The sequence below is a fragment of the Pseudophryne corroboree genome, chromosome 2 (genome assembly GCF_028390025.1).
Source record: "Pseudophryne corroboree isolate aPseCor3 chromosome 2, aPseCor3.hap2, whole genome shotgun sequence".
NCBI lineage: Eukaryota > Metazoa > Chordata > Amphibia > Anura > Myobatrachidae > Pseudophryne > Pseudophryne corroboree.
In genome coordinates, this window is record NC_086445.1 from 880,294,164 (window position 1) to 880,314,124 (window position 19,961).

General features: G+C 45.0%; 1 protein-coding gene across 2 annotated transcripts in view; it reads left to right on the plus strand.

Moving 5' to 3' along the window:
• The window catches only part of PIGS (phosphatidylinositol glycan anchor biosynthesis class S), a 72,975-nt gene that overhangs the window by 38,255 nt on the left and 14,759 nt on the right, over positions 1–19,961 (plus strand). For both annotated transcript variants that reach the window (XM_063955980.1, XM_063955979.1), the window contains exons 8-11: positions 8,334–8,448; positions 8,727–8,872; positions 12,088–12,188; positions 12,293–12,503. In XM_063955980.1, the coding sequence (XP_063812050.1) occupies positions 8,334–8,448; positions 8,727–8,872; positions 12,088–12,188; positions 12,293–12,503 (573 nt within the window). The remainder of the gene's footprint in view (positions 1–8,333; positions 8,449–8,726; positions 8,873–12,087; positions 12,189–12,292; positions 12,504–19,961) is intronic.

A 19,961-nucleotide genomic window follows, 5' to 3' on the forward strand; every position in this document is an offset into this window, starting at 1 on the left:
CTTTGCAGAACCCTGGGAGGGCTTCTGTTCCTGGGCAGGGGCTGCTTGCTGCCCTCTCTTACCCCTTCCTCTGCCCCGAGGCAGATATGACTGTCCCTTTGTCCGCTTGTTCTTATAGGACCGAAAGGACTGCGGCTGAAAAGACGGTGTCTTTTTCTGTTGGGAGGGGGTCTGAGGTAAAAAGGTGGATTTTCCGGCAGTTGCCGTGGCCACCAGATCCGATAGACCGACGCCAAATAATTCCTCCCCTTTATACGGCAATACTTCCATATGTCGTTTGGAATCCGCATCACCTGACCACTGTCGCGTCCATAAACTCCTTCTGGCAGATATGGACATCGCATTTACTCTCGATGCCAGAGTGCAAATATCCCTCTGAGCATCTCGCATATAAAGGAAAGCATCCTTTTAATTGCTCTATAGTCAATAAAATACTGTCCCTATCCAGGGTATCAATATTTTCAGTCAGGGAATCCAACCAGACGACCCCAGCACTGCACATCCGGCTGAGGCGATGGCTGGTCGCAGTATAACACCAGTATGTGTGTATATACTTTTTAGGGTAGTTTCCAGTCTCCTATCCGCTGGATCCCTGAGGGCGGCCGTATCAGGAGACGGTAACGCCACTTGTTTTGATAAGCGTGTGAGCGCCTTATCCACCCTAGGGGGTGTTTCCCAGCGCGCCCTAACCTCTGGCGGGAAAGGGTATAATGCTAATAACTTTTTTGAAATTAGCATTTTTCTATCTGGGTTAACCCACGCTTCATCACATACATCATTTAATTCCTCTGATTCAGGAAAAACTACAGGTAGTTTTTTCACCCCCCACATAATACCCCTTTTTGTGGTACTTGCAGTATCAGAGATATGCAAAGCCTCCTTCATTGCCGTGATCATATAACGTGTGGCCCTACTTGAAAATACGTTTGTTTCATCACCGTCGACACTAGATTCAGTGTCTGGGTCTGTGTCGACCGACTGAGGTAAAGGGCGCTTTACAGCCCCTGACGGTGTCTGAGACGCCTGGGCAGGTACTAACTGGTTTGCCGGCCGTCTCATGTCGTCAACTGATTTTTGTAATGTGCTGACATTATCACGTAATTCCATAAACAAAGCCATCCATTCCGGAGTCGACTCCCTGGGGGGTGACATCACCATTATCGGCAATTGCTCTGCCTCCACACCAACATCGTCCTCATACATGTCGACACACACGTACCGACACACAGCAGACACACAGGGAATGCTCTTATCGAAGACAGGACCCCACTAGCCCTTTGGGGAGACAGAGGGAGAGTTTGCCAGCACACACCCAAGCGCTATAATATATATGGGAACAACCTTATATAAGTGTTGTTCCTTATAGCAGCTTAAATATATCCAATATATTGCCAAAAAATGCCCCCCCTCTCTGTTTTACCCTGTTTCTGTAGTGCAGTGCAGGGGAGAGTCCTGGGAGCCTTCCTCACAGCGGAGCTGAGCAGGAAAATGGCGCTGTGTGCTGAGGAGAATAAGCCCCGCCCCCTATTTCGGCGGGCTTTCCTCCCGTAGTTTCAGATAACTGGCATGGGTTAAATACATACATATAGCCTCAATGGCTATATGTGATGTATTCTTTTGCCATAAGGTATTAAAATATTGCTGCCCAGGGCGCCCCCAGCAGCGCCCTGCACCCTCCGTGACCGCTTGGTGTGAAGTGTGTGACAACAATGGCGCACAGCTGCAGTGCTGTGCGCTACCTTCATGAAGACTGAAGAGCCTTCTGCCGCCTGTTTCCGGACCTTCAATCTTCAGCATCTGTAAGGGGGGTCGGCGGCGCGGCTCCGGGACGAACCCCAGGGTGAGACCTGTGTTCCGACTCCCTCTGGAGCTAATGGTGTCCAGTAGCCTAAGAATCCAATCCATCCTGCACGCAGGTGAGTTGAAATTCTCTCCCCTAAGTCCCTCGATGCAGTGAGCCTGTTGCCAGCAGGACTCACTGAAAATAAAAAACCTAAAAAACTTTTTCTAAGCAGCTCTTTAGGAGAGCCACCTAGATTGCACCCTGCTCGGACGGGCACAAAAACCTAACTGAGGCTTGGAGGAGGGTCATAGGGGGAGGAGCCAGTACACACCACCTAATCCTAAAGCTTTATTTTTGTGCCCTGTCTCCTGCGGAGCCGCTATTCCCCATGGTCCTGACGGAGTCCCCAGCATCCACTTAGGACGTTAGAGAAATTGAGATATTATATTTTACTACATCTTTGCATTTGATTGGTATTGTGCAATCAGTAAATTAACACATCATCCATAATCCTCAATAGAAAAGTGACAATTACAGGCAGTTACTGTCGAGTAATGCCAGCATTCATGGCACTCTCAATCCATACATGATTAGGTTACGGCACTTTAAATTATGTACCATATCCTTGTATTGGTCTGACCAAGTGGTTACTATTGCAGAATATGACCGGGATCTCTTGTTCCTCTTAAAGAAGCTATGTACCAAGCTATCACTTTAACTTGATAACCCATTTTTCTCTGACGTCCTAGTGGATGCTGGGAACTCCGTAAGGACCATGGGGAATAGCGGCTCCGCAGGAGACTGGGCACAAAAGTAAAGCTTTAGGACTACCTGGTGTGCACTGGCTCCTCCCCCTATGACCCTCCTCTGTTAGATTTTTGTGCCCGGCCGAGAAGGGTGCATTCTAGGAGGCTCTCCTGAGTTTCTTAGAAAAAGTTTAGTTTTAGGTTTTTTATTTTCAGTGAGACCTGCTGGCAACAGGCTCACTGCATCGAGGGACTAAGGGGAGAAGAAGCGAACCTGCCTGCTTGCAGCCAGCTTGGGCTTCTTGGCTACTGGACACCATTAGCTCCAGAGGGACCAAACACAGGCCCAGCCTCGGAGTCCGGTCCCAGAGCCGCGCCGCCGGCCCCCTTACAGAGCCAGAAGCAAGAAGAGGTCCGGAAAATCGGCGGCAGAAGACATCAGTCTTCACCAAGGTAGCGCACAGCACTGCAGCTGTGTGCCATTGCTCCTCAGGCACACTTCACACTCCGGTCACTGAGGGTGCAGGGCGCTGGGGGGGGGCGCCCTGAGCAGCAATAAAAACACCTTGGCTGGCGAAAATACATCACATATAACCCCTAGGGCTATATGGATGTATTTTAACCCCTGCCAGAATCCATAAAAATGCGGGAGAAAAGTCCGCGAAAAAGGGGCGGAGCCTATCTCCTCAGCACACTGGCGCCATTTTTCCTCACAGCTCCGTTGGAGGGAAGCTCCCTGGCTCTCCCCTGCAGTTACTACACTACAGAAAGGGTTAAAAAAGAGAGGGGGGCACTAATTAGGCGCAGTATTAATAAAACAGCAGCTATTGGGGGAAAAACACTTCTATAAGGTTATCCCTGTATATGTATATATATATATATATATATATATATATATATATATATATATATATATATATATATATATATAGCGCTCTGGTGTGTGCTGGCATACTCTCCCTCTGTCTCCCCAAAGGGCTAGTGGGGTCCTGTCCTCTATCAGAGCATTCCCTGTGTGTGTGCTGTGTGTCGGTACGATTGTGTCGACATGTATGAGGAGGAACATGGTGTGGAGGCGGAGCAATTGCCTGTAATGGAGTTGTCACCCCCTAGGGAGTCGACACCTGAGTGGCTGAGCTTATGGAAGGAATTACGTGACAAAAATGTTGACATGAGACAGCCGGCTACTCAGCTTGTGCCGTCCAGGCGTCTCAAAAGCCATCAGGGGCTCTAAAACGCCCGTTACCTCAGATGGCAGATACAGACGCCGACACGGATACTGACTCCAGTGTCGACGATGAAGAGACGAATGTGACTTCCAGTAGGGCCACACGTTACATGATTGAGGCTATGAAAAATGTTTTACATATTTCTGATAATACAAGTACCACTAAAAAGGGTATTATGTTTGGTGAGAAAAAACTGCCTGTAGTTTTTCCTGCATCTGAGGAATTAAATGAAGTGTGTGATGAAGCGTGGGTTTTCCCCGATAAAAAACTGATAATTCCTAAAAGGTTATTAGCATCATACCCCTTCCCGCCAGAGGATAGGGCACGTTGGGAAACACCCCCTAGGGGGGATAAAGCGCTCACACGATTGTCTAAACAGGTGGCACTACCGTCTCCTGATACGGCCGCCCTTAAGGAACCTGCTGACAGAAAGCAGGAGAATATCCTAAAATGTATATACACTCACACGGGTGTTATACTGCGACCAGCAATCGCCTCAGCCTGGATGTGCAGTGCTGGGGTGGCGTGGTCGGATTCCCTGACTGAAAATATTGATACCCTAGATAGGGACAGTATATTACTGACTATAGAGCATTTAAAAGATGCATTTCTATATATGCGTGATGCACAGAGGGATATTTGCCGACTGGCATCAAGAGTAAGTGCGCTGTCCATTTCTGCCAGAAGAGGGTTATGGACGAGGCAGTGGTCAGGTGATGCTGATTCCAAAAGGCATATGGAAGTATTGCCTTATAAAGGGGAGGAGTTATTTGGGGTAGGTCTATCAGACCTGGTGGCCACGGCAACTGCTGGGAAATCCACATTTTTACCCCAGGTAGCCTCTCAACATAAGAAGACGCCGTATTATCAGGCGCAGTCCTTTCGGCCCCATAAGGGCAAGCGGGCAAAAGGCTCCTCATTTCTGCCCCGTGGCAGAGGGAGAGGAAAAAGGCTGCAGCAAACAGCCAGTTCCCAGGAACAGAAGCCCTCTTCTGTTTCTGCCAAGTCCTCAGCATGACGCTGGGGCTTCACTAGCGGACTCAGGCACGGTGGGGGCCCGTCTCAAGAATTTCAGCGTGCAGTGGGCTCACTCACAGGTGGACCCCTGGATCCTTCAGGTGGTATCTCAGGGGTACAAATTGGAATTCGAGACGTCTCCCCCTCGCCGTTTCCTAAAGTCTGCTTTACCGACGTCTTCCTCCGACAGGGAGGCGGTATTGGAAGCCATTCACAAGCTGTATTCCCAGCAGGTGATAATCAAGGTACCCCTCCTGCAACAGGGAAAGGGGTATTCCACGCTGTTTGTGGTACCGAAGCCGGTCGGCTCAGTGAGACCTATTTTAAATCTGAAATCCTTGAACACTTACATACAAAGGTTCAAATTCAAGATGGAGTCACTCAGAGCGGTGATTGCGAACCTGGAAGAAGGGGATTATATGGTGTCTTTGGACATCAAGGATGCTTACCTCCATGTCCCAATTTACCCTTCTCACCAAGGGTACCTCAGGTTTGTGGTACAGAACTGTCACTATCAGTTTCAGACGCTGCCGTTTGGTTTGTCCACGGCACCCCGGGTCTTTACCAAAGTAATGGCCGAAATGATGATACTCCTTCGAAGGAAGGGAGTTTTATTTATCCCTTACTTGGATGATCTCCTGATAAGGGCAAGATCCAGGGAACAGTTGGTAGTCGGGGTAGCACTATCTCAAGTAGTGTTGCGGCAGCACGGTTGGATTCTCAATATTCCAAAGTCGCAGCTGATCCCGACGACACGTCTTCTATTCCTAGGAATGATCCTGGACACAGTCCAGAAAAAGGTGTTTCTCCCGGAGGAGAAAGCCAGGGAGTTATCCGAACTAGTCAGAAACCTCCTAAAACCAGGCCAAGTGTCAGTGCATCTATGCACAAGGGTCCTGGGAAAAATGGTGGCTTCCTACGAAGCAATTCCATTCGGCAGATTCCACGCAAGAACTTTCCAGTGGGACCTGCTAGAAAATGGTCCGGATCGCATCTTCAGATGCATCAGCGGATAACCCTGTCACCAAAGACAAGGGTGTCTCTCCTGTGGTGGTTGCAGAGTGCTCATCTTCTAGAGGGCCGCAGATTCGGCATTCAGGACTGGGTCCTGGTGACCACGGATGCCAGCCTGCGAGGCTGGGGAGCAGTCACACAGGGAAGGAATTTCCAGGGCTTGTGGTCAAGCCTGGAGACATCACTTCACATAAATATCCTGGAGCTAAGGGCCATTTACAATGCTCTAAGCCTAGCAAGACCTCTGCTTCAAGGTCAGCCGGTGCTGATCCAGTCAGACAACATCACGGCAGTCGCCCATGTAAACAGACAGGGCGGCACAAGAAGCAGGAGGGCAATGGCAGAAGCTGCAAGGATTCTTCGCTGGGCGGAAAATCATGTGATAGCACTGTCAGCAGTGTTCATTCCGGGAGTGGACAACTGGGAAGCAGACTTCCTCAGAAGGAACGACCTCCACCCGGGAGAGTGGGGACTTCACCCAGAAGTCTTCCACATGATTGTGAACTGTTGGGAAAAACCAAAGGTGGACATGATGGCGTCCCGCCTCAACAAAAAACTGGACAGGTATTGCGCCAGGTCAAGGGACCCTCAGGCAATAGCTGTGGACACTCTGGTAACACCGTGGGTGTACCAGTCAGTGTATGTGTTCCCTCCTCTGCCTCTCATACCCAAGGTACTGAGAATTATAAGACGGAGAGGAGTAAGAACTATACCCGTGGCTCCGGATTGGCCAAGAAGGACTTGGTACCCGGAACTTCAAGAGATGCTCACAGAGGACCCGTGGCCTCTACCTCTAAGAAGGGACCTGCTCCAGCAAGGACCCTGTCTGTTCCAAGACTTACCACGGCTGCGTTTGACGGCATGGCGGTTGAACGCCGGATCCTGAATGAAAAAGGCATTCCGGATGAAGTCATCCCTACCCTGATCAAAGCCAGGAAGGATGTAACCGCAAAACATTATCACCGCATTTGGCGTAAATATGTTGCGTGGTGCGAGGCCAGGAAGGCCCCTACAGAGGAATTTCAGCTGGGTCGATTCCTGCATTTCCTGCAAACAGGAGTGTCTATGGGCCTAAAATTAGGATCCATTAAGGTTCAGATTTCGACCCTGTCGATTTTCTTCCAGAAAAAACTGGCTTCAGTTCCTGAAGTTCAGACGTTTGTCAAGGGGGTGCTGCATATACAGCCTCCTTTTGTGCCTCCAGTGGCACCTTGGGATCTCAATGTAGTTTTGGGGTTCCTAAAATCACATTGGTTTGAACCGCTTAAATCTGTGGATTTGAAATATCTCACATGGAAAGTGGTCATGCTGTTGGCCTTGGCTTCGGCCAGGCACGTGTCAGAATTGGCGGTTTTATCTTATAAAAGCCCTACCTGATTTTTCATACGGACAGGGCAGAATTGAGGACTCGTCCTCAATTTCTCCCTAAGGTGGTTTCAGCGTTTCACCTGAACCAACCTATTGTGGTACCTGCGGCTACTAGGGGACTTGGAGGATTCCAAGTTACTGGACGTAGTCAGGGCCCTGAAAATATATGTTTCCAGGACGGCTGGAGTCAGAAAATCTGACTCGCTGTTTATCCTGTATGCACCCAACAAGCTGGGTGCTCCTGCTTCTAAGCAGACTATTGCTAGTTGGATTTGTAGTACAATTCAGCTTGCACATTCTGTGGCAGGCCTGTCACAGTCAAAATCTGTAAATGCCCACTCCACAAGGAAGGTGGGCTCATCTTGGGCGGCTGCCCGAGGGGTCTCGGCTTTACAACTTTGCCGAGCAGCTACTTGGTCAGGGGCAAACACGTTTGCAAAATTCTACAAATTTTATACCCTGGCTGAGGAGGACCTGGAGTTCTCTCATTCGGTGCTGCAGAGTCATCCGCACTCTCCCGCCCGTTTGGGAGCTTTGGTATAATCCCCATGGTCCTTACGGAGTTCCCAGCATCCACTAGGACGTCAGAGAAAATAAGAATTTACTTACCGATAATTCTGTTTCTCGTAGTCCGTAGTGGATGCTGGGCGCCCATCCCAAGTGCGGATTGTCTGCAATACTTGTACATAGTTATTGTTAACTAAATCGGGTTATTGTTGTTGTGAGCCATCTTTCCAGAGGCTCCTCTGTTATCATGCTGTTAACTGGGTTCAGATCACAGGTTGTACGGTGTGATTGGTGTGGCTGGTATGAGTCTTACCCGGGATTCATAAATCTTCCCTTATTGTGTACGCTCGTCCGGGCACAGTATCCTAACTGAGGCTTGGAGGAGGGTCATAGGGGGAGGAGCCAGTGCACACCAGGTAGTCCTAAAGCTTTACTTTTGTGCCCAGTCTCCTGCGGAGCCGCTATTCCCCATGGTCCTTACGGAGTTCCCAGCATCCACTACGGACTACGAGAAATAGAATTATCGGTAAGTAAATTCTTATTTTTAAATTGATACTATCTTGTTTTATGCTATATTAATATTTTATTATAGTGATACTGTTTAGTTGGCGGCTTATAACTAATATTGCAAAATAATTAATAAAAAGTGCATGTATATGCTTGTTTTAGATCCTGTATTATGCCATACTTGGGGTCAACCCTCGCTATGAGAGGGATACTTCCAGCTACACCCTGAATGCACACAATTTGCCTCACGTCATTAACCCTGTAGAGGCAAGACTCGGTAAGGACTCTTGCATTAACTTAATGACCACAAAACCTTTTGTATTATTTGATTTTACTATAATATATTTATACATTACTGTTAAATTGTAAAGATTCACAGGATTGTGTACTAGATAATACATTATAGCATATATATGAATTGCACCGTGGCTTGAACTTTAATATTAGTTGTTAGTTCTAAATGTTGTGGATGTACAGTGTATTATGTAGTCTAAAGATTCTACCAGTTTGGATACTTTGTTACCTTTTTGAATTCAACTTCTTTTGTTTTTTCAGGTTCCAGTGCCGCCTCTCTATACCCTGTATTGAATTTTTTACTGTATGTCCCGGAATACTTTCATTCTCCCCTCTACATCCAGGACAAAGATGGCAAAAGAGTGCCTTCCAACGCGTTTCACAGCCCACGCTGGGGGGGTATCATGGTAAGCACATTTCACAGGTGAATTAATGGAAATGTGTGGGTTTATTTATTTTTTTATTTATTTTTATTTGGGGGGGGAGGGGGGTTAATCTTAAATGATCAAATGATTTGGCTAAACACTGATGAACAAGGCCATACAGTATTTGTAGAAACATGGGCTATATGCAGTGAGATGAGGTAGGCAGCAGGGTGTGGTTTTCTCAGTGCCTGCTGTCGAGGCTGTTTGCTTAATTACATCTTTTTTTGAGATAATCTACTAAAATTCTTCTATATTATGCCCAGTTTATAACCATTATGGTGAGATGTAATGGAGTCTGAGATCGCCAGAGGTGCGGGCTGCTATTTTAAATGGACAATCAATTACAAGTCATGGTTTTGCCTTGTAAGTGATTGCCTCTTGGAAAAAAACGTTTGAGATCAGCCGGCAACCCGAACTCCATTATATTAGGAACACAAACACACAGAAACTGTCGTCTGGGTGCACTCAGAACCTCACAATTTAGCTATTAAAATATAACCTTTATTAATATTGTCTTAAAATGCTACATTTTATATTCAGCCGTAATGAAATATTAAAAATGGAAAGTGTGAATAGAAAATTAAAGAAAGTGTGTTTAAAATCGTATGAAATCTTTTATACAGAGGCTGTTATGACCAAGGGGCCTATTTATCACCATCCGCATCCAGGATGCGGATGACGGGTGATAAAATCGCCCCAACTCGCACTGCAATAATTGATTACATCGCAGGGATGCATCAATTATCGCATGCAGGGACAGAGCTTGCGGTCAAGCTCTGTCCCTGCGATGATGCCTCTTCACAGCATCATCGGGGTATTTTTTGTAAAAAAAATACCCCGATGTACTGCTGCGCATGCGCCACCCCTGCCTACATCGCCGCTATCACCGCCACACGGTCGACACCCCCCCCCCAGAAGATCAGTATACTCGCCTGTCCAGGGAGCCGGTCCGCGCTGCTTCAGGAGGCTGCCGGGTCCTTCTCCTGCGCTGTGACCCCCGGTGCTGTAAAGTGCACTGCCGTTTTGCAGTGTCACTTTACTGCACTGGGTTCACAGCACAGCATATGGGGCGCCCAGCAGCACTCACAGGAGCAGCGGACACCTATATGTTTTTTTTGTTTGTTTGATTTTTTTTACTTTTTATTTTTTTAAATTTTACACTCTGATCAGCTTGTGTGTCCATCGGAAACACATAGCTGATCACTCTACAGGGTCCCCGCAAAAGGGTGCACATCGCAGTGCTGCCCTGTGAACTCGCCAGCCTAACCTGGCAAGATTATCACAGGGCACACTGCGGTATTTTTTCACTTTTTTTTTTGGGCCACATCACATTTCCCATTATAAGTATGGGGAATGCGATGTGGGTTACTAAAAAAAAAAAAAAAAAAGTGAATTAAAGGGTTTGGAGCAGTTTTTCATGAAAAGGGCATTTGGAGCAGTTTAATACATTCAGGTGATACTAAAAAATTTTTACTAAATAGGCCCCCCCAAGTCTGAAAATACCCTTCCAATAAAGGCATTATAGCCCCTGCTGAAATGTATGTAATCGTAGCTGTATAATCCTGCTAATATCTCAGTATATTTTGATTCTCTCTCTTCCAAAAATGTAGCTCATATAAATTGGAGCTTGAATCATTTAATACGGTTAATTTTTATACATTTTGACAGTTACAATATACCCTGTAACATAGCAGTAGAATGTTATTTATTTTTGATACATTCAACAGTATCCCTCTGTTATTGTAACATCTATTGCTATTTTTTTGTTCTAATAAACAACGTTCTTCTCGTTATTTCATGTTATTTTTCATCTCGTGGTTAAATGGTGTGCATTTAACCACGAGATTATAAATATATCGAGTATTATAAATATATCAATCCTGATGTTAAGAAAGGTGCAATGAATTAGTCTACTTACACAATGGTCTTAATTATTTCCAATTCCATATAACAGTGCCCAGCGGGTCCGTCTGTGGCTCTCATACTATATTAAAAATGGTATAACTTATATTCTATTCTAGTAAATGTCCTGTCTAGCTTACAGGGACATTTACTAGCATAGAATATAAGTTACACCATTTTTAATATAATATCAGAACACACTTTCTTTAATTTTCTATTCACACTTTCCATTTTTAATATTAACGGCTGAATCTAAAATGTCGCATTTTAAGACAATATTAATAAAGGTTATATTTTAATAGCTAAATTGTGAGGTTCTTAGTGCACCCAAACAACAGTTTCTGTTTCTGTGTATTTGTGTTATAGTAGTTAAACTGGGTAGCACTCCCTACTAGCAAACCTACCAGGTAACATAATACCAAGCAATGTTAGAAAAGGGAAAGAGAACAACTTGTCAATTGATCTACTGGTTGAGGTGTAATCTTTGTTGTATGTGTTTAATCTATGTAAAAGTAATACCGTATAAATAGTTGTGTAGGCTTTCCATGTGTTGATTGCTACTACTTGTTTGTTTGATAAGTAGCGGCCCCAGTTTCTTCTTTCCTTAATGTTCCTTCTGACATTGGTACCTGTTCGTCATTCCACATATTGTGTTCCTGAATACAACTGGGCCTCTCATACTTGTTGTGTTTAATATGCTATGTTTCTCTCAGGCTGATCACATTTACTGTTGTGTAATTTTTATTTTATTCTCTGGTCTTCAAATATTATGGAGCGCTATACTAATCCTTGTAATGTTACACACTTGTCATGTCTTCTGTTTATTATGCTCATTGTGATCTTGTGGATGTAAATTTCAAAAACTTCTAAGTAAAAACAATAATAATACAAAATCATATAAATAGTAATGCACCAGTATTTTTGTTTTTTTCATGTTGAACTGCTTCTTAGTTTTAAACTAAGGTTTTGCTCACATCTTGGTAAGCCTACCTTAACATGTTGCTTATTTGCAGAAGCATTATTTCACCTATTGCTAGATTACTTTTACCTGCTTCCTATTTTGTGTTGTAGTAATATGGGTAAGGTGGATACATCATACGTTGCAAATGGCCATCTTCATGATTACACTATTGATTCATAGTCTCAATGATTTCCAGTTTGTCCAACTACCTCCGTACCTTTGTATTGTAGAGTATCATTTTAGCATACTTTATTCCAAACGCTCCCTGGTGGTGGGTGTTCTACTTATTTTCATGTCCTTTTCTCTGCAATAAGAATACATACAATGTTTCCAGGTATATAATGTGGATTACGGAAATTCGGATGAGTTGGAGTTTCCGGTACGCGTTGATATTGATATGGTGAAAGTGATGGAGGTTTTCCTGACACAGCTGCGGTAAGGCATCTCTTCTTCAAATAGCGAAATGTTTTTCATGCCTAAAATTTATTTTTAATGGCGTCGCCATGTATTTTTCTGTATGGTTGTCTGTTTTTCCCCAGGCTGCTTTTGGGTATATCAAAGGTCTATGTGCCCAAGAACTACCAACTTGAAAACCCCGGGAACGAAGGACTGACTGACTGGGAGCTGGATAAACTCCTCTGGCTGAGGACTGTGGAAAACATTGCTACAGTCACCACCACATTGACCTCTCTGGCTCAGCTTCTGGATGAAATTGGGAACATAGTGATTAATGACAATGTGGCCTCAGAGGTGAGTCCAGAAAAGTGTCTAAGGTTGGATACACACTAGCATGATATTGGGAAGATTTGCAGTTTCATCACGACAGATCGTCTACATAGTGCAGTTTATAACCACGATTGTACGCTCCTGCAGGTTGCATGCATACTCTTCCGATAGGGCAACCGGAAGATATCGCAAGCGACCCAGTGCATATTAATAAAGGACAGAACAGTGATTGCTCCGTCATTCATTAAATCTTCCTGGGGTGTGTTGGCAATCGGTCATGGTCCAAGCTGAAGGGAATTCGTCCCGATTTGCCTGTCGTCCTGCTGTGTACCCTTCAGACTGTAATATGGACAAGACGTATTATGTTCTTGTTCTGTTTCATTTATAAACAGCGGTCCTACACTACATGATAATAGCACCACTTTGGGTCATACATTAATGTATTTCTAAATTTAGAGCCAGCATACTTTGCTGCCCACCCCAAGATCTTACAATATGGCACTACATGGATAAGCATACCCTCCAGCAACCAAACTTATCCATGCCTTTCAGAACACTGATATACAGAATGGTAATTGCTCAATCTATTTAAAATCTAAATATTGGGCAGTCCTACCCATTTTGGCCAGTTGTAGACAAACAACAATTTGGGGTTCTAATTGCAATTCAACAGCAAAATGTAAAAATAAACTGACAAAAAATAAACATCTTTAACTAACATACAAAAATAATGAGTCCCACTACCTCTGGAGATTAAGGCAGACGAATCACTTAAATTGTACTTTATGCTAATAAATACTGTATAGATTTAGGATTCTGTTTTTGCTTGTTGTAAAGTAACTAATTGAAAAAAATAACATTGCAAGGTAATCTTTTTGAGTATACTGTAGTGTGTGTATTATGTCACACAGAGAAAAATAAACAAAAATTAGAATTTAAATATCAAACTGTAAAACCTCAGCAGCAAAAACTGTACATATATATGCTTGTGCACATATATTAAATACATACATTTGCAAGATAGCCAATGTATGAAAAAGACAACTAGAACAGGTGTTTTGCGCTAGTTCTAATCATAGAGTCTGATAAGGAGAGAAAAAACACAATTAGAAATATATATATGCTATAAGTGAATATTTATTATTATATGGCATATATTTACGGTGTGTACACACTGTGAGATATTTTCTTACAATTTTGACTATATAGTCAAAATCGTAAGAAAAGTTAGTGCAGATGGCAAGGTGAAAGTCACCTTGCGATGCCGATGCGAGGTTGGCATCGCAAGCCTAGATGGACTGTGCAGTCAAGTAAATTTTGATCTCGTAAAAAAGATAGTCAAAATTGACACTTGGCCAAAATCGCACATAGTATCGCAAGCACAGTCATTATGTGCTTGCGATGCAGACCTAGCCACTGTCGCATAGTGAGAATCGAGGTTAGCCCAAATCTCACTGTGTGTGCACCTTTATATTTATTATACAGCAACACAGCCGAAATACATTTACACTTGCACAAATCACTAAAAACACTCAATAATGATAATGGTGCCAATAAAGCAATGCATAAAACAATGGGTGAATAACCTGTATAGGAGGTGAACAGTGTTTGTTAAATATATAGTTACCATATGGAGTGTCGGGTAAATATCTGATGGTAAGCCCAATATACTCTTTACTTCTCCCAAACACAATGGAGGCAGTACATCGAAAATTATCCTTTTGTGCACAACTTCTTAATTTTTGTAATCCAAATGATCATAAAGATAATTATATCCAATGTATCCCTGGGATGAAATAGATCTGGTAATGTGGATAGACCCGTCCTGCTAACTTTCATCCCAGGACTACACCAGACACTTTAAGTTGCGCACAAATATGTCAACGATATATTTACCAAACAGATCGTTTACCTCCTACACAGGTTATTCACCCATTGTTTTATGCATTGCTTTAAATGTATTTGGAAAAGTATTTGTATATAGCTGGCTGTGTATATATATATATATATATGTATATATGTATATATGTGTGTGTGTGTGTGCGACGTTAGTGATGTGCACCGGACATTTTTCGGGTTTTGGTTTTGGATTCGGTTCCGCGGCCGTGTTTTGGATTCGGACGCGTTTTGGCAAAACCTCACCGAAATTTTTTTGTCGGATTCGGGTGTTTTTTTACAAAAAACCCTAAAAAACAGCTTAAATCATAGAATTTGGGGGTCATTTTGATCCCATAGTTTTATTAACCTCAATAACCATAATTTCCACTCATTTCCAGTCTATTCTGAACACCTCACACCTCACAATATTATTTTTAGTCCTAAAATTTGCACCGAGGTCGCTGGATGGCTAACCTAAGCAACACAAGTGGCCGACACAAACACCTGGCCCATCTAGGAGTGGCACTGCAGTGTCAGGCAGGATGGGACTTCAAAAAAAATAGTCCCCAAACAGCACATGATGCAAAGAAAAAAAGAGGCGCACCAAGGTCGCTGTGTGACTAAGCTAAGCGACACAAGTGGCCGACACAAACACCTGGCCCATCTAGGAGTGGCACTGCAGCGTCAGGCAGGATGGCACTTCAAAAAAATTGTCCCCAAACAGCACATGATGCAAAGAAAAATGAAAGAAAAAAGAGGTGCAAGATGGAATTGTCCTTGGGCCCTCCCACCCACCCTTATGTTGTATAAACAGGACATACACACTTTAACAAACCCATCATTTCAGCGACAGGGTCTGCCACACGACTGTGACTGAAATGACGGGTTGGTTTGGGCCCCCACCAAAAAAAGAAGCAATCAATCTCTCCTTGCACAAACTGGCTCTACAGAGGCAAGATGTCCACCTCATCATCATCCTCCGATTCCTCACCCCTTTCACTGTGTACATCCCCCTCCTCACAGATTATTAATTCGTCCCCACTGGAATCCACCATCTCAGGTCCCTGTGTACTTTGTGGAGGCAATTGCTGCTGGTGAATGTCTCCACGGAGGAATTGATTATAATTCATTTTGATGAACATCATCTTCTCCACATTTTCTGGAAGTAACCTCGTACGCCGATTGCTGACAAGGTGAGCGGCTGCACTAAACACTCTATCGGAGTACACACTGGAGGGAGGGCAACTTAGGTAGAATAAAGCCAGTTTGTGCAAGGGCCTCCAAATTGCCTCTTTTTCCTGCCAGTATACGTACGGACTGTCTGACGTGCCTACTTGGATGCGGTCACTCATATAATCCTCCACCATTCTTTCAATGGTGAGAGAATCATATGAAGTGACAGTAGACGACATGTCAGTAATCGTTGGCAGGTCCTTCAGTCCGGACCAGATGTCAGCACTCGCTCCAGACTGCCCTGCATCACCGACAGCGGGTGGGCTCGGAATTCTTAGCCTTTTCCTCGCACCCCCAGTTGCGGGAGAATGTGAAGGAGGAGATGTTGACGGGTCACGTTCCGCTTGACTTGACAATTTTCTCACCAGCAGGTCTTTGAACCTCTGCAGACTTGTGTCTGCCGGAAAGAGAGATACAACGTAGGTTTTAAATCTAGGATCGAGCACTGTGGCCAAAATGTAGTGCTCTGATTTCAACAGATTGACCACCCGTGAATCCTGGTTAAGCGAATTAGGGCTCCATCCACAAGTCCCACATGCCTAGCGGAATCGCTCTGTTTTAGCTCCTCCTTCAATGTCTCCAGCTTCTTCTGCAAAAGCCTGATGAGGGGAATGACCTGACTCAGGCTGGCAGTGTCTGAACTGACTTCACGTGTGGCAAGTTCAAAGGGTTGCAGAACCTTGCACAATGTTGAAATCATTCTCCACTGCGCTTGAGTCAGGTGCATTCCCCCTCCTTTGCCTATATCGTGGGCAGATGTATAGGCTTGAATGGCCTTTTGCTGCTCCTCCATCCTCTGAAGCATATAGAGGGTTGAATTCCACCTCGTTACCACCTTTTGCTTCAGATGATGGCAGGGCAGGTTCAGGAATGTTTGGTGTGGTGCTCCAGTCTTCTGTACGCGGTGGCTGAATGCCGAAAGTGGCCCGCAATTCTTCGGGCCACCGACAGCATCTCTTGCACGCCCCTGTCGTTTTTTAAAAAATTCTGCACCACCAAATTCAATGTATGTGCAAAACATGGGACGTGCTGGAATTTGCCCAGATGTAATGCACGCACAATATTGCTGGCGTTGTCCGATGTCACAAATCCCCAGGAGAGTCCAATTGGGGTAAGCCATTCTGCGATGATGATCCTCAGTTTCCGTAAGAGGTTGTCAGCGGTGTGCCTCTTCTGGAAAGCGGTGATACAAAGCGTAGCCTGCCTAGGAACGAGTTGGCGTTTGCGAGATGCTGCTACTGGTGCCGCCGCTGCTGTTCTTGCTGCGGGAGGCAATACATCTACCCAGTGGGCTGTCACAGTTATATAGTCCTGAGTCTGCCCTGCTCCACTTGTCCACATGTCCGTGGTTAAGTGGACATTGGGTACAACTGCATTTTTTAGGACACTGGTGAGTCTTTTTCTGAGGTCTGTGTACATTTTCGGTATCGCCTGCCTAGAGAAATGGAACCTAGATGGTATTTGGTACCGGGGACACAGTACCTCAGTCAAGTCTCTAGTTGGCTCTGAATTAACGGTGGATACCGGAACCACGTTTCTCACCGCCCAGGCTGCCAAAGCCTGAGTTATCTGCTTTGCAGCAGGATGACTGCTGTGATATTTCATCTTCCTCGCAAAGGACTGTTGGACAGTCAATTGCTTACTGGAAGTAGTACAAGTGGTCTTCCGACTTCCCCTCTGGGATGACGATCGACTCCCAGCAGCTACAACAGCAGCGCCAGCAGCAGTAGGCGTTACACTCGAGGATGCATCGGAGGAATCCCAGGCAGGAGAGGACTCGTCAGACTTGCCAGTGACATGGCCTGCAGGACTATTGGCTTTCCTGGGTAAGGAGGAAATTGACACTGAGGGAGTTGGTGGTGTGGTTTGTAGGAGCTTGGTTACAAGAGGAAGGGATTTAGTGGTCAGTGGACTGCTTCCGCTGTCACCCAAAGTTTTTGAACTTGTCACTGACTTATGATGAATGCGCTGCAGGTGACGTATAAGGGAGGATGTTCCGAGGTGGTTAACGTCCTTACCCCTACTTATTACAGCTTGACAAAGGCAACACACGGCTTGACACCTGTTGTCCGCATTTGTGTTGAAATAATTCCACACCGAAGAGTTGATTTTTTTTGTATTTTGACCAGGCATGTTAATGGCCATATTCGTCCCACGGACAACAGGTGTCTCCCCGGGTGCCTGACTTAAACAAACCACCTCACCATCAGAATCCTCCTTGTCAATTTCCTCCCCAGCGCCAGCAACACCCATATCCTCATCCTGGTGTACTTCAACAGTGACATCTTCAATTTGACTATCAGGAACTGGACTGCGGGTGCTCCTTCCAGCACTTGCAGGGGGCGTGCAAATGGTGGAAGACGCAAGCTCTTCCTGTCCAGTGTTGGGTAGGTCAGGCATCGCAACCGACACAATTGGACTCTCCTTGGGGATTTGTGATTTAGAAGAACGCACAGTTCTTTGCTGTGCTTTTGCCAGCTTAAGTCTTTTCATTTTTCTAGCGAGAGGATGAGTGCTTCCATCCTCATTTGAAGCTGAACCACTAGCCATGAACATAGGCCAGGGCCTCAGCCGTTCCTTGCCACTCCATGTCGTAAATGGCATATTGGCAAGTTTACGCTTCTCCTCAGACGCTTTTAATTTTGATTTTTGGGTCATTTTACTGAACTTTTGTTTTTTGGATTTTACATGCTCTCTACTATGACATTGGGCATCGGCCTTGGCAGACGACGTTGATGGCATTTCATCGTCTCGGCCATGACTAGTGGCAGCAGCTTCAGCACGAGGTGGAAGTGGATCTTGATCTTTCCCTATTTTAACCTCCACATTTTTGTTCTCCATTTTTTAATGTGTGGAATTATATGCCAGTAACTATCAATAGCAATGGCCTACTACTATATATACTGCGCACCACTGAAATGCACCACAGGTATGGATGGATAGTATACTTGACGACACAGAGGTAGGTAGAGCAGTGGCCTTCCGTACCGTACTGCTATATATACTGGTGGTCACTGTCCGCAATCTGCAAAACTAAAATGCACCACAGGTATAGAATGTAGATGGATAGTATACTTAATGACGACACAGAGGTAGGTACAGCAGTGGCCTTCCGTACTGCTATATATAGTATACTGGTGGTCACTGTGTCAGCAAACTGCAAAACTAAAATGCACCACAGGTATAGAATGTAGATGGATAGTATACTTAATGAATGACGACACAGAGGTAGGTACAGCAGTGGCTACCGTACTGCTATATATAGTATACTGTGGTCACTGTGTCAGCAAACTGCAAAACTAAAATGCACCACAGGTATAGAATGTAGATGGATAGTATACTTAATGACGACACAGAGGTAGGCACAGCAGTGGCCTACCGTACTGCTATATATAGTATACTGGTGGTCACTGTGTCAGCAAAACTCTGCACTGTACTCCTCCTATATAATATTATACTGGTGGTCCCCAGTCCCCACAATAAAGCAGCACACTGAGCACAGATATGGAGTGTTTTTCAGGCAGACAACGTATACTGGTGGTCACTGTCAGCAAAACTCTGCACTGTACTCCTCCTATATAATACAGCTGCTCCCCAGTCCCCACAATTAAGCAGTGTGAGCACAGATATATGCAGCACACTGAGCACAGATATGGAGCGTTTTTCAGGCAGAGAACGGATAACTGGTGGTCACTGATCAGCAAAACTCTGCACTGTACTCCTCCTATATTATACAGCTGCTCCCCAGTCCTCCCCACAGTGAATTAAGCAATAATGCACAATCAAGTTCAACAATAACGGAGAGGACGCCAGCCACGTCCTCTCCCTAACATTTCCAATGCACGAGTGAAAATGGCGGCGACGCGCGGCTGCTTATATAGAATCCGAATCTCGCGAGAATCCGACAGCGGGATGATGACGTTCGGGCGCGCTCGGGTTAACCGAGCCATACGGGAGAATCCGAGTATGCCTCGGACCCGTGTAAAATGGGTGAAGTTCGGGGGGGTTCGGTTTCCGAGAAACCGAACCCGCTCATCACTAGTGAGCATGTATGTATGTATATGTATGTATGTATGTATGTATGTATGTATGTATGTAAGCACCTGTTAACAAGCACAGTCTTGTGTTAGCAATGGCAGGATGGAGCTTGTTTTTTTCCTATCTCGAAGATGACGTCTCTATAAATCTCTGGTCTTCGTTCAGCAATTTGCTGGTTTCTTTTCTGTTCTACCTCAGGCTACATCCCCCAAATTGTCTGGTCTATCTAGCTAATTCTGTGTGTGTAGCCCTAGTCTGTATTGTGTGGCTGCATTCTGGCCTACCCTGTACATCTCTCCTGTCTTTTTCATAGCTTGGTTTATGTATATTTTC